We start from the raw sequence: 14913 nt of genomic DNA, 5'->3' as shown, positions 1-14913 counted from the left end.
GGAAGACAGCCCCGTGTGTGGGTTCGGGCTTGGAGCTCGGAGCGCCCCCGCCCCTCGGGCCCACGGTTCGCGTCCACTAGCCAGTTGGCCGAGGGTGGCAGCGCAGAGTGAACCCCACGCCATCGCCCTATGGGGGCTGATCTACACCCTGCGGCCCAAGAGGTCGGGACAAAGTCCTTCGCCCCGCTTCCGCCGCTCTGCTGGAGCCCCGAGTGGCGCTCCCGGCGGAGCGCGTTCCCTCCTTCCTGTCTTCGAGGCCCGGGCTTCGCTCTCCGCACCTCCCCGGGCCTCCCAGGAAGACTGGCCCCTACTGGCAACCTCGCCTCACCTCCGCCGCCCCCGCCGCGTTTCGCGGCGACTGCGCGCCAGGCCCGGTAATAAACTCTTCAAAGACATCATCTCATTTCATCCTCGTTAAGAGCTCATTTTATGCAAGAGGAAACGGAGAATTAAGCGATTTGCTCAAGGCCACGCGGAATTCAGGCCCTGGGCGGCAGCACGTGAAAGCCGAGCTCTCCTCCGCGGAGCTTCTCCGGCGGCTCGGGCTCGGCCCGGAGTCCCGGGAGCCGCCGAGTGGCGCTTTCAGCAAAGCTCAGCGCTCCCGGGCGGGCCTGGGCGGTCGGAGGCCGCACGCCTGGCCGCCGTCAGTCCCCGCGCGCCCCGCTGCCTGAGCCGCGCCCGGGCGGCGCGCACCTCGTCTCCCTTGGTTCGCGAACCCTCGGCCAGGCCACCGGCGAGACTGGGACGCGAGCCTCGGAGAGCGCGGCGGGCTGGGTGTGGAGTTCTGAAAATGTCCTTGGCTTCTGATGACAAGTCGTTGGGCCGCCACCAACTGGGCGGCTGAGCTCCAGCTCGTCCTCCCTCCACCGCTCAGCATCAGCTTCCCTTGGGTCAGAGGAGGCGAGTCTCACTTACCTGGCGAAGGTGGCTATGGGAAGTCAAAGGCGTTTATGAGGAAAGGCGTCGTAAAACCAGGGAGCGCGCAGTGAGGGTCAGCGGGTATATGCACAAGGGTGAGAGCAACAGTGACAGAGGGGCTGCTAGGGCCGGCAGGAGACCCGGGGAATCTGCAGCAGCAGCTCCCTGGTTGCTTCCGAAAATGATGATGGCATAAAACAATAGTTAATATTTGTGGAGGGATAACTATTTTCTAGATACTGAATTAAGACCTTTACACATACTTGGTTTAAACTTCACAACTCTATGAGGTAGTATTCACCTCCACCTTACAGATGAGGAAACCGGGGCGCAGGGAAGCTGAATAATTCTCTCAGGGTCACGGGCCAGTATTTGAGGGCCCGGGGTTCCAACGCAGATTTGCTAGACTCCAGAGCCCGGGCGCGTGTGGAGAGGCTGCAGGGCAAGGGCACCGTCTTCCCTGTGAGACGGCTCACTGATGAGAAAGTTCCCCTTTCTGATCCATGGGACCTTCTTTTCTTCGTAGGAGCCTTATGACTGGATTTCTCTCGGGGGGAAAAAAAAACAGAAGGAAAAAACAACAAGAAACAAAAACAAGCCATGAGTCTCTTTGCAAAAGAAAATAATAGCGACTCCTGGGAGTGAGTTGATGGCCCAGAACGGTGGGAGCGCTCAGAAGGCGCGTTCAGGCTCACAGCCGGGCTAAGACGCTCATCCAACATGGGGAGGAGCAGAGAGGCCCCAGAGGTTGGAAGCCCACTGTCAACGCCTGTTTGCCCCTAACACAAGACACTCTTGGCTCCAGGGGCGGAGATACAGCCAAACCAACACTTCCTTTGAAAGAGCCTCAGAAAAAGGCCTGGCCCGAGCTGCGGCTTTGGGAGGAAAGAGAGCCGCTCATGGCCCTGGCCAGCTGCGGGCTTCCGGGCTGGTCACTGTGCGGCTGGATGGGCTGCTCCTGGGCTCTGCGCCCACTCAGCGCTAGCCAGCGGGGCTCTGAACCCCCCATGCCGCTGGGCTATCTTGCCTAAGAAATTCATCATGAGAGGTGATTCAAGTTAAAAATGAAACAAAACCGAAAATCCACCAGCTCATATGCAGTTCCAACCCCAAACCCAAACGTAGTGTTTCTTAATTACTTGTTTTCCCTCGTTAGTATTGAAAATTAATGCGGCTTTAACTTTTTAAATGAAATGGAATCATTGCATCACAAGAAAGGTTTGATACAAAGCGAAGGGAATCTGTTTTCATCTCTTTCCGTGTTATCCGTATTTATTAAGCATTTTCCACAGACATCACCTGAACACAAGGCCCAGATCCTGAAAGGAGGAACTGACCTGGAAACTACAGACCTGTTTGTAAAGAATTGTTAGGTAATTTTAAATCTTTAAATAAAAGTAACCAGTTTTCCAAATTCCCCAACCACATATTTTTAAATCACTTCTAAACATGTGGAAATCAGACCGGCTCTGTGAATAATTTCCAAGGTGGGTCAGGCCACCCCGCTTGCCTTCCACAAAGCGACCCCCCTCCCCCGGCTCCCCCCAGTTCTGAGACCAGGAACTAAATCCACACCCTAAATAGAACGCTCCAAATATCTTCAGTTTTGTGATCACTCAGGGGTCCATCGTTCTCGCTCCAGACCCATTTCGCCTGCCCTCTCTGGAAGCGTTGGGCCAGCGGGTCAGGGACTCTCCCTCCGCCTTTACACTCCAGCCGAGCCGCTGCCCGCCCACCCTCGCAAGAAGTTCTCCCCGCAGAGGAAAAGGTGCCGGTAGAAGGATGCGCGCTGGTGAAGGGCGTGGCTTTGCTAAAGGGATTTTAAAAGGAAGAGGAGGAGGAGGAACTACTCTATTCCACAGGCATCAATTTCACTGGGTCTTTGAAACCTCAGAAGTTTCCTCTCAATTATTTTTAAACGTTAAGGGGAAAGGCCGAATAAAAATGGCTGCTTCTGGTCGCTCCATCCCGCTTGCCTGCCGTGCGCTGGGGAGCGGTCCGATTTGTACAGTTTCTGTGGTCTTTTGAAGAGATGGCTTCTCTAAAGGACTGATGGGACCTGCACAACAGCGATGCACGTCGCCAATCCAACAATACCTCCAGACGAGGCCCCAGATATTACAGAAAGCGTCTTTTCTCCTTCCAGAAGGTCTGCCACCGTCTCACCACGGCGCCCCAGTTGGCACAGGCGCCTGAGAGCACTGTTCTCTCCTCCCGTCTGCCGTGGGCCCCGCAGCTCCCGCCCATTGAACCGCCAGGGCCGGTCGTCCACACCCGGGGCCAGGCCCGCTCCCTTCTCCTCTGCGAGTGGTTGAAGCCGCCCGGCAGGGAGGAGTGCCCATCTCTCACCGGGGCTCCTGCGGCCGCCGGGGCGCGACACCCGAGGGCTGCGGCGAGGTGCTAAGGCCAGGCGGCAGGCGGCCCTCTCGGGCTGTGGCAGGGACAGCAGGCGGCACAGCACCCCCGGGGGGCGGTGGTGGCGGCAGTGCCAGCAGCTCCTCGCCTGAAGTCACCGCGCAGTCTTGCTCCGGCTCCACGTCCCCACCACCCCCGGCGGCTGTCCCGCAGCTGCGCTTCTTGTCTTCCTCCTTTTTCCACTTCATGCGGCGGTTTTGGAACCAGATCTTGATGTGTCTCTCAGTCAAGTTCAGCATGACGGCCAGCTCTACCCGGCGAGGCCGAGAGATGTATTTGTTGAATAGGAACTCCTTCTCCAGCTCCAGCAGCTGCGCGCGTGTGTAGGCGGTGCGCGTCCTCTTGTTCTCCTCTGGCTCTGCAGCATAGGCACCGCCTGCGGGCGACACAGCACGTGAGCGTGGTCCCCGAGTCCCTGGCTCCTCCTGTCCTGCTCCTACCCACGCAGCCCAACGCTTCGGTCCCAATCATAGGAGCCCCGGCCCTCCCAGCCGCTCCTGCCACCGAGTCCCAGCCCCTAGCCCAGAGCCCAACCTGGGCGCACCCAGCCCTTCTCTAATACAGGCTGCCTTTTCGTGGAAGTCAAAGCTGCGCCACATCTCTCCGTGAGCCCGCAGTGGCCTCTGTAAATGAGTGGTTCTCCAACGAGTTCATTTAACTCGTGTTTGGGTTGGTGCTGATTAAAATGCACATAATAGATATTTAAACTGACTCAATTCTACAATGCCATTAATACAGGACTTACTTTAAAAACCCACAACCTTCTGACGATGATCCACAGTAAGAAAAACATTTCAGATCACTACCCAGTTCATAGGCTGATATATAACTGACACAAAAAATTTCAAGACATAATACCAACCTTTACCACATAGGATGCTATCTAATTTTTCCTATTGTTTACTGTTTCGTTTTTTAAAAAAATCAACCCAACAAATTGATTTCATGACCGACTAATGGGTGCAACCCTCAGTTTGAAAAGCCTTGAGCTAGTAAAAACCCTGGGATTATGATATAGAGTGTTATAGTTGAACATATATTATCTGTCTATGTAGCTATATTATTGTAATCAGTCCCACCTCAATAGCCGGTAAATTCTCTATAATTGTCATTTTAGCCTCTGTCGGGCCCCTGCCCTCGAGGAGAAGGGAAACGATTCTGGGCTCCCAGGAAGGTCGTTGTCAGCCCTGCCCTCTATGTCCTGGGCCCCAAATGCTGACAGAGGCGGAGAGGGTATGCGTGGGGACAGATCCCTGCTGGGGCGCTGAGAGCCCGCGGAGGCGGGAGTAGTGGTGGGGTTCAGGGCTGGGGGATCCTGGCTCCAAGTCCCCTTCGAGAGAAAGCAACGGCCCCGGCCTGGCCGGGTAGGTCAGCGCCGCACGCACATCTGGTGTGTGCTGCTGGCCCCTCCAGGTCCTGATCTTTTCGCGTCTGTGCGCAATACCGACGGCGCGGTAAGTTCCACCAAAACTCCGGGAAGAGGCCTAAGTCGGCTTGTCTTAGGTCAGAAGTATGCGGCGTTTCCCTCGTGACCGCTGGCTAAGCCTTAGGGAGCTGAAACGCTAGCGTGTATGTGTTTGGGGGGAGGGTTAATTACAACATAGAGCCTCCCACTTCCCCCCGCGGAAAGGAGGCGCCCAGAAGCCAAGGCAGAGGCTAGGCCCCAGTCAGCGGAGGAGTCCTGCTCGCTGGGGGCATCTCCGAGTCTTCCACTGCCAAGCCTTCCTTGGCCTGGGAGGGAAGGAGGGAGCCTTAAAGGAACATTGATAAAGGCAGTCCAACGTTCTTAAATTCAACCCACAACTTCTCGGGGTTCTGTCCCTCTTCAGCGGGCCCCACTAAGGTGCTGCGAGAGGGTGCGCGGGGGATCCACTACCCCAGGGGACTTGTGCCCAGGACGAATTGGCAGGGGATGGAGGCTGTTGTTGGTGTTACTGGGAAGATGTCAAGGGCCCCAGGTCTGCGCTCTTCCCTAAGGCGTAGGGTGAGGCCGTTTAGGGGCGACCTGGTCAGCCAGCGAGGCTGATGCAGTGCATTTTTTATGTCGTTTTCAAAAGTCCCTATTATAAGTATTCATATCCGTACTACTAATGAAAGCCTTTGGTCACTGCGTTTTCCCAGGGGCGTGAAACCCCACGAGGAGCGGCAGACGGGTTCACAAACCCTTGAAGTTCGGCTCTTCCGAAAGTTTCCGGGGAGGACCGCTCCGGCTGCGGCAGCACCTCCACCTCGAAGGCAGCTTCCAGGAGAGGGAGGGTGGGCTCCTCCCTGCGGGCTGAGAGCACAGGGGCTCAGAGGGCGCTGGCAAAGGCCTCTCCAGCCCCTGACTCTCCAGCCCGAGGATGTCACCCTTCCAGGGACCCTCCATTCCTGGGCAAGACTGCTGATGTTCCTTCGGATTTCACTTTCTGGCTCCTTGGGTCCACCCAAGCCCAAGCTCCACCCGAGCAGGGGTCACACCCTGTGGGGGAGATGGGGAAGTTACCACGCCTCTGGAAACCTCTTTCAGGGCCTCCCTCGCCTTTTTCCTGAGGAAGCTGCGAGCAGGGCCGGGAATGTCGGAAACGCGCGTCCCCAGCGCGCTGCGGGAAGGGACCCCTCGGAGGGACCGCAGCTCCTGGCAGGAAACTACGGGCTGAAAGTCCCCCACTCCCAGTCGAGGGACGCCATTCTCCCCGGTTCCCAAGAATCCCGCACTTCCCAAGACTCCAGGCCTTTGGCCGGGCCCGCGCGCGCTGGGTAAGTACACAGAGGCGCCTCAAGTATCTGGCGCCCCCTTTGTTCGGGGTTTCGCTGGAGTTGGGGGAAGACTGCAGCCGAGTTTGGGCCCTGTCCTGTCTCAAGAGCTGCCCAGTCCTCACATTCAGCCTTCGAGAGAAAGAGAACTAGGGAGAGGCGAGCCCCAGGGACCCTGGGCAAGCCCAGACCCCGCAAAGGCCCGCATAGCTGCTCAGTGGTCAGTGTCAAGCAAGCCGGCTAGACCCGGCAGACAGGGCGCCGAGGAGGGAGAGGGAAGGGAGGGGGCGCCAGCTCGAACCTCTTTTCCCCTACTCCCGACTGTTAGTTGGAAGAAAAAGAAAAGTCAAACTAGTATTTGCAATGCAGGTGTGACCAGAAGTGGCTGAGGCGCGGTAGCGATAACATTGTCTTGCAGAGGTGGCGCAGGCCACGCAGGAACTCGCCGCCAGCTTGGGGCGGGGAAGGGACCTGCGGACTGCTCCGCATCTCCGCCTCTGGGGAAGACCTGTTCCACGCCGGCGCCTAGGGCTACGGGGAACCAGGGCTCCCGTCTCCCTGAGCCGGCTATGCAAAGAGGGCATCTCCTTCCTCAAACTTACTTGCTGGGAAGCAGCGCGGGGAGACCCTTTCAAATGCTTTTGTTTGTTGAAAAATTAATTGGCATCGCAGACGCCTCTCCCAGCTGCCTGGCTCCGAGGGTGAGCGGCCTGTCCTCGGCCTTGGGGTGACCGCCCCTACCCCCCCCTCCCCCGCCCAACAGCTTTGCAGGCTTGGGTGCACTTTTCCTTCCCTGCTTTTCTCCATCTACCGGGGGGTCCCCTGAGTCTGTCTGCCTTCTCTAATGAAGCTGCCCTGGAGGGCTGCAGAGCGAGAGAGGGCCCGGGGCTCTGAAGGCACGCTCTGGTCGGGGTCAGAAGGATCCCAAAGCCCTCCTCGGCTTCCTCAGCGCGCGCTCCTGGGAGTCCTGGGCGGGCGGATCCCCCGGCTGGAGGAGGATCCTGAGGGTCCAAAGCTTTTGAGCTCGGCCAGGCCTTGGCTTGCATGGAGCGCGCAGGCTCCTGGAGTTCAGTGTACAGGAAAGGAAGGGGTTTAACCTTCCAGGAAGAGAGTTGAATGGAAAAGACGCTCCACATTGGACCAGAAAAGAGCTTCTGTGAAGGATGGCCACATTGGCTCTCTGTGTAGTTTAGTCTGACCCTGGGTTATCCATGGGGACTGGGAACGCGAACTGGGAGAGGGTCCTGGGGAGCGCTTGGAGGTAGCGGCAGCCGGGCTGAGGGAGGGGGGTGCGGGGGCGGGGGGGGGGACAAAGGGGCCCCGGAAGCCAGGCTTACCTGCCCACTGGCCTTTCCATGCGTGAGCCTTGGTAGACTTCATCCATGGGAAAGGCAGCTGGACGCGGCTGGGCTCCTCCAGGGCGCCTGGCTCGGCTCCATCCGGGAAGGGCCCGGCCGGCGGGTGGGGGAGCGCGAGCTGAGCAGGGAGGTGGTGGTGGAGGTGCGCCACCACAGGGTCGTCGGCGAGGGGGGGCACCTCGTACGGGGAGATGTCCGGGGGGCTGCCCTGCTCCAGCGCGCCCAGGGCGCCCGGGAACGGGGGCGGCGGAGGTGGGGGCTGGCGGCCCATATACAGGCACGCAGGGGGGCTGGCGCTGAACTCTGGAGCGGGGCCCCGCTGGAACGCGCACGGGTCCTTGTAAAGCTGTGTGGCCGCGTAGTACTGCTCCTCGCCGTTCATGGCTGCCGCCCGGGCTTGGGTACCGGGAGCAGGGAGCTGGGGCCGGAGACGCGGAGCTGTGCGGCTCTGCCACTCCGGGCGCCACCCCTGCTCGCTTTGACAGCTCCCCTCTGCTCGCAGAGGGAACCCGCCGCCGGCGGGGACTGGCGGGCCGGCCGCCGCGCCATAGGCTCCACGGCGCCCCACGTGGCTCAGGCTGGGGCCGTTATTGGCCTGGCTGGCTGCCTTAAGAAGCAAGGCCCAGGTACTCAAGAGCACCTGCATTTGTTTCAATTTTCTCTCCTCGCTGAGTTTCTGCACACACATGTACGCGCAGCTGGCAGTGCTCTCCAAAGCGGGGCACGCATGAAAACATTAGAACTTCTCTCCATTTACAAAAACTTATTTTCATCATACTTTGAACGATCTATTTCCCTTGTATGTTTGATATGTACATAATATATTAGTTCATTAATATACTTGATAAATGTGCATATATTGAGGTGGTACACAAACTTTTTTTTTAAGATTTTATTTTTTCTTTTTCTCCCAAAGCTCCCCAGTACATAGTTGCGTATTTTTAGTTGCGGGTCCTTCTAGTGGTACACAAACTTTTTTTAAATGTTAGGGAGCAGGGTCCAAAAGTTTGCGGACTCCAGCTCTGCAGGTCGGCGCGGTTGGTTCTATCTTATTTATGACATCTGTACACATCCACCAACGATGTCGGTGAGCTAGCACATTCAGATCCGGCATTCGTCGTCTGTTTTATCGGCGTCTGTGCTCTGGGGACTTCTGGAGTGTAAACTGTAACTTCAGAAATACGCACAGTGGCTTTTTAACTTTTTTAAATTGAAGGGCAATATTAATTTTGATTTTTGGAAATTGGGGCTCCTTTGGCCAGCTCAGAATGCAGTGTCCTAATGTGGCAAGGGGGAAAGGAGTAGCGTCCTCTCTTGCGGCTGGGAGGCGGGGGCAGGAGGCTGGCACGGGGTTTTCAGATCCTTCATGGCTCTGCCCTGCACGGATCCCGAGACCCGGCCGGAGTCCGTCAGCCGGAGACCGTTTACTCCGAGCACGGTTGAAATAATGCAGGCCCGAGACAGGAGAGGAGTGTCTAGAAAAGAAAGAAAAGCACTGCCTTTTTATGACGACGTCAGTCTTCGGCCCCCACTGGCTCAGTAACTTCTGGATACTCTAGGGTCCTGAGAGACGCTTTTTGGGACCGAATGGTGCGGACCGACTATCTCCGGGTCATGGTGCCACCCAACCCCCGGCCTGGGCATGAAGAACGCCGCAGGCCCGGGTGCTCGGGGCGTCCCGGGAGGCCTCAGACCGGGCCCTGCCGAAATGACCACATTCCTCGAAGTACCACGGAGAGATTTAGTAAAACTGGACATCTTTGCAGAAAAGCCTCGGCAAGAGGGAGCGTGAACCACATGGAACCAGCAAGAGAAATTCTCTGCAATCCGATTCTGCTAAACTACAAACTGCATCCAGTGCTTTCCGAGGTAGTTTTTAATGTATTTTCTCTTAGGGGAAATGTTTGTGTTTAAAATGCGTACTGATTGAGTGTGCTACGCTGAAATACTCATTTGCATTTAAAAGCAAAAAGCCAACTAGGAATCTGGACTTCTCTGCAGATTCCTTCTCTTGTGAGATGCTGGCGCCATCTCCACATTCGCGCGTGGCTGGGCGCTGGGCAGCGGGTGGTCGGCGGGAGCCGGAACGCCTGCAGCTCCCGGGCTTGCTGATGTCCCAGCTCTCGCCTGAGGGCAGGCTGAGGCAAGCCGGGCCGGTGGGGGGAGTTTCGGCGATTTCTTCAGGGAAAAGGGCCACCTGCGGTCCTAGGGGGCCAGGAAGTGAAAGGCCGTGGGACCTGCGCACCTAATCTCTGCGCGCCGGCGTCAATGAGTCCATTGTTCGCCGCGGCTGCGGAGGACCCGACGCTATCACCCGGGCCGCGAGTGACCACATCGATCAGGAGGGCAGGGCCGGAGGGGGTTGCCCGGCCGCGGCGTGTTGACCCTTGGAGATAAACTGCCCAGTCGCCGCGGGTTGACTTGGCGACGCGGTTATGAGCGGGCCGCGAGCTCCGCCTGGGACAAAGATCGGCCACCTTTCCCCTCCCCCTCTCTTTTCTTCCCACTCCCCCCCTTCGGCAGCCCCCCTCCGGACTCGGCTCGCAGCCCCCCTCGCCCCCGCTCCCTGCCTCGCCCGCCACCCCCGATCCGGAGTGTTTACTTTGCACTTCTCGTCTAATTGCACATTTCTGTAAATTGGTCTCCGTTTCGATGCTTCATTTGCTCCCATTTAATATTTTTGCTCGGCCCTGCAGAAAGAAAAGAGACGTTCAGCAGAAAGCAAATCCGCCCGCCGCGCTCGAGGGTATAAAACCCGGAACCCCGAGCTGAACGAAACGTGGGGGCTGTGCGGGGGGGGCGGTGAAGGCGCTCGGCGGAGGCGCCTTCTCACTTTCACAGTTCGCATTTGGGGCTGCCTGCGACCTAAAGACGTGACCCAGGAAACAGAGGTCAAACAGCCATTTATTCTTCGTCTTGGGTAGGACGGAGCTAACAGGATTTTTGGGTTGGCTAATTATAACGTATATCCATATAAAAAAACGCGCCCCGCGGAGCCCTCCGCTGAGCGAGACCGCGTGTTGTGTTTCTTGTGTGGACACGGCTCCTGGTGCCATAAAAGCGCCGAGTCCATTACAGGTGAAATGCGTTTCCGCTCTGCCTCCCCGCTGACGCCCGCGCCCCCCTCGCCTCCCACAGGCCTCGCAGCGATACCAAGCCATTAGGCGAGCGCCTTGCCGAGCCATTTAACAGCAGCTCTTATGGATAAATAAACAAAAAAGGCTGTAAACCAATTATAGTGTGGACAGTGAAAAAGTCGTTTATTAGCGGGACGTCCTGATAGCCCTCGCTGATACTGGAGGTCCTCGCCTGCCCTCTCCCCTCTACCCCTTCCGGAGACACCGTTTGCGCCCTGGAGAACACGGGTTACCTTGTCCTTGGTAAGTGGCTGAGTCTTCTTCGGTGGTTCCACAAGCATGCCAAGGGATGAATTTGGCTTACTGATAAGAATTTTTAAGCCACTGTATTCCGTTAAAAAGGGGGGAGGGAGGGGGGAACCTCAACTCCAAGGATGTGTTTATAATCAATTTGTGTGGGATTTAATTTGTTATAGTCATTTTTATAATTAATTTGCTGTTAAAAATAACAGTGAGGGGCGGCCAGGGGGCGTAGTGGCTAAGTTCCACTGCTCTGTTTCGTTGGCCCGGTTTGACAGTCTCTATCCAGGCGTCGACCTACACACCGCTCATCAAGCAACGCTGTGGCAGCGTCCTGCCTACAAGATAGAGGAAGATTGGCACAGATGTTAGCGACAATCTTCCTCACCAAAAAAGTAAAAAATAAAAACATTGCACCATGAGTTTAAACACTAAGGCAAACGATGTATGTAATGAAAATGCTCCTCTCATAATTTACTTTGAATTTTTGTACATTAACCTTTCCTTCAGTGAGCACTTGTGCAGGCCAGTTTTTATTGCCCCCACCCCCTATTTCCTCAGAGTCTGGTACCCAAGTTTGAGAGGGGCCAAGAAAACCTAACTCATTTGGGAAAAAGGACCTCAGAATTTGAAGCCAAGGCTTTCCCATTGATTTTTAGGGCAAAACAAGCCAGCAAAAATAACTGGAGAGTTGAAATTATTTTCCAGAAAATTCAGCCCGCCCCCAACAAGTGTATAGATAAATGTAGCCTAAAAATCGAATTTATTGGACAATTGTCTTGTTCGCTACCTCACTGGTTCTCTCCCGCATGAAAGAAGAGAAGAAAGGGCAATATGGGAGGCTCTGTGAGCCCCTGGACTCTGCTGCGCTGCTCACGTGCTCCACCGCTTGGTGCTGCCTCCCCAGGAATGGGACCCCAGACACCAGCACTCTGCTCCCGGTTTTGTTTAATCCTTCTGAGGCCCTCAGTTTACTTTGCAGCTGAAAGGAAAAGTGTGAAAGGAAGTTGAGACTCCAAAGGGTCTGAGGCCCCCTACTTGCCCTTCTGCGAGCACCCCTGTGGCCCAGCCTCGAGGTTTTGCACCCATCCCTTTGGCCTGCTCTCACCAGGCTCCCATCTGTGCTCCACCCTCCAAATATGCAGTCTCCAGAAATCCCAGCCCTTACCACTTCCCTTCTCTTCTTAGTCCTGGATAACCAGCTCCTTGCTTCTGTTGAAATTCACTTTCTTTGCCCTCCACCCCGCCTCCCATCCTGGTTTCCTGTGATTAATCCTTTGTTCTCCTGGGAACCTTTCCTCACCTCCAGGCTCCTGCCTGAACCCAAGGAAGGCTTGACCCACGCTTCCCGGTCACGCCAGCCGCCTTCCTGAATCATCCTGCATTTCACGTGGTTTATTAGTTAGAAGGACAAATATTTTCAAAAACATTTGTTGGTAAAAAACCTATATAGCCCTTACTGTGTGCCTGTGTGCAATCTTTCTGAGCGACAGAAACTCAGTAGTAGAAGTGAGTTCTGGCTTTGGTGTAGGAGGGAAAGCGCTTAGGAGGCGCATATAGCTGCCTTCAAATCTGCCTCTGCCCTGAACAAGCTGTGTGACCTGTGGCACGTTGTGTAACTCCACTAAGTCTCCTGTCCTTATTTGTAAAATGGAAACAATACTACAGCTTCACAAAGTGTACCCCTTGCGTATAGTAATAATAACAGCAAACACGTGGAGCCTGGCACTGTTTCAAGTACTTTACATATGTTAATCTTCACTAAAATCCCAGGAGATAGATACTATTATTCCCATTTTACCGTGGAGGAAACTGAGGCGTAGAGATGTTAAGTAACTTGCCCAGAATCACACAGTTAGTAGGTGGCCAAGCCTGGAGCCAAACTGAGGAGGTCTGGCTTTAGAATGCATTCTCTTCCATGTGACACCATACTCTCTTCCATGTAGTAGGCAATCCAGAAATATTTTTATTGTTTTTGGGAAAATTCAATGAGACAAAATGTCTAATGTTCCGGGCACTTTGTCGGCACTCAATAAATGATCGTCTCTTCCTTTCTCCCCCGACATTGCTTTTAATGCACCTACAAGCATTTAACTATTGGTCATTACTACATCCAAAAGAGTTACAGAGCCGTTACCACAAGCCCACATCTAAGGACCTTCCCAGACAGGCAGACCTGGAAAGGTATATTTTATTCAGGAACACTGGGAGCAAACAATAGGTGGATACATTGCTGTGTTTTAGGGGGATGTGCCCCAAAGTGGGGCCCTGCTTAAAGGGGATGGAGGAGGAGGGAGAGCGGGATGGCACTCGCTCCAGCCAGCCCTCAACTCACCACAGAGAAACGGGTGTGGCGGAGAGGCAGGGGCTTCTCCTTCTCTACGTCCAGGAGGGGAGGACAGAAAGACTTAAACTAATCGCAACTAAGATGGCTTAGCTCTCCCAGAGCGGGGAATCCAGAATCTGAGCTCTGTCTTATAGGCAGAGGCCACTCCCCCATGCTGTTCATGGTTCTTCCATTTCCAGGTTGGAGATGAAACTGTTAGCATTAACTCAGAGGAAACCCTCAAACGGCTCAGGAGGGAAGGGAGGGGTTCTCCTGCCCGGGTCGAGAGCAGGGCTGGCATCCTGCTCCATTCTTGCTTTCCCCAGGTCAGGAAGGTGAGCATGTGCAACTCTGCTCTTAGTGAAGATGCAGAACCACCACCCCCACCCCCATCAAAGTGATTCCTCTGCATGTCCCCCAAATCTAAGACCCATACGAAAGTGTTAAAATTAGAAATCTGTGGGGGTTCATGGGGATGAGTCAGCTCCAAACCCAGAACAGCGCTGCTGAAGGCCCTCACGTTTTGACTGCTTTGGCTAGATCTGTTCCCTCTCTTGCAGGGATTAGAGGCTCATTGGCTGTGGTCTGAACTTGGTTTAATGTTCCTCTTAGTGCTTCTTCCTCTGGTAGATAGCTCTTATCAGTGTATCATTGTGCAGAGAGAAGCTGTATTTGAATACATTTATTTTGTGTATTTTCTCCAATTACATATTGTGACACATTTACCTTTAGGCAAATCCCACAAAGGGACAGACTCCTACTAATCAATGAAATAACATGGATTTATAGGGTGGTGTTTCCACCCTATGCATGTGTATCCAAATCACTGGGAATCACTGGGATTCCTTTAAAATGCAAATTCCTGAGCCTAATCCCAGACCTCCTGAATAACCATACGTGGGGCATGGTGGGACTCGGGGGAATTGCATTTTAAACACACCCAAAGTCTTTCTTATGCACACTGCGAATTGAGGGTAACAACAATAACAACCCTTAAACTATCATTTATTCGGTATATGGAGACTCACAGGTACTCTTGAAGAACAAACGGGAAGCATGGACGTTCAAATGACAATATACCTCTAGGTCACAGGGTTGTCGTAACGTTTAAATGAGGAAATGTATGGAAAAATGCCTACGTCAGCGCAGAAAGCATGTTATTTGAATCTCTACGTCGGCTAAACATGTATAAGTTATAAATCCTGAACATTGTCATAGATTTCTCCTTTCACCCTCACAAATGTTTTCGTTCTTTATGTCACTAAGGATTTAGAAAGGATCAGCTTCATCTTATTTTATTATTGCGCTTACTCCCACTGAGCCCTCTGGAAACAGTGGGACTCTCCCCGGGCTGTTAATGTGGCTCCAATGTGGGCTCTGCGAAGTTGAGCTGAGCATTTCCAGCCACAGTAGCTACCATGTGAGGGCAAATAAAGGCAGGCAATAAAACCAAAGCAAATTGCTTCATCTCCAGGCAGTACCATTAACTTGTGTCTTAATGCCATGCTCTCTCCACACTGAACATGACCAAATAGCTTCCTTTAAAGGTAAATGAATTTTATATAATTTGCAGCTAATTCCATTTAATTCTGCCCACATGAGCATGTGATAAGGGAATGTTAAACTGGTTAACAACAACAGGCTAAAAGGGGCGTTCAGGAGGAGGCCAATATTTGACTTCCAAGTGCTCTGGCTCAGCGCTGAGAAATCCAGATTACTACGAGTGTGTTGGTTTCTTGGTTATTTGCTTTCTGTTCTCCTAGCTCCTGAGTAAAGTGCAGTG

At 54.4% G+C, this 14913-nt stretch overlaps 1 protein-coding gene across 1 annotated transcript; it reads right to left on the bottom strand.

Annotated features, from left to right (window-relative positions):
• Nucleotides 1-374: 374 nt before the first annotated feature.
• Nucleotides 375-7933, bottom strand: PDX1 (pancreatic and duodenal homeobox 1). The gene is made up of 2 exons (XM_070578545.1): nucleotides 7407-7933; nucleotides 375-3709 (listed from the first exon to the last, which is right to left on the bottom strand). Exons 1-2 carry the CDS (start codon nucleotides 7807-7809, stop codon nucleotides 3264-3266), a joined length of 849 nt encoding a protein of 282 aa, XP_070434646.1. The 5' UTR covers nucleotides 7810-7933; the 3' UTR covers nucleotides 375-3263.
• Nucleotides 7934-14913: the final 6980 nt, after the last annotated feature.

The sequence above is a fragment of the Equus przewalskii genome, chromosome 16 (genome assembly GCF_037783145.1).
Source record: "Equus przewalskii isolate Varuska chromosome 16, EquPr2, whole genome shotgun sequence".
Classification (NCBI taxonomy): domain Eukaryota; kingdom Metazoa; phylum Chordata; class Mammalia; order Perissodactyla; family Equidae; genus Equus; species Equus przewalskii.
This window is presented reverse-complemented; position numbering and strand designations above follow the sequence as displayed.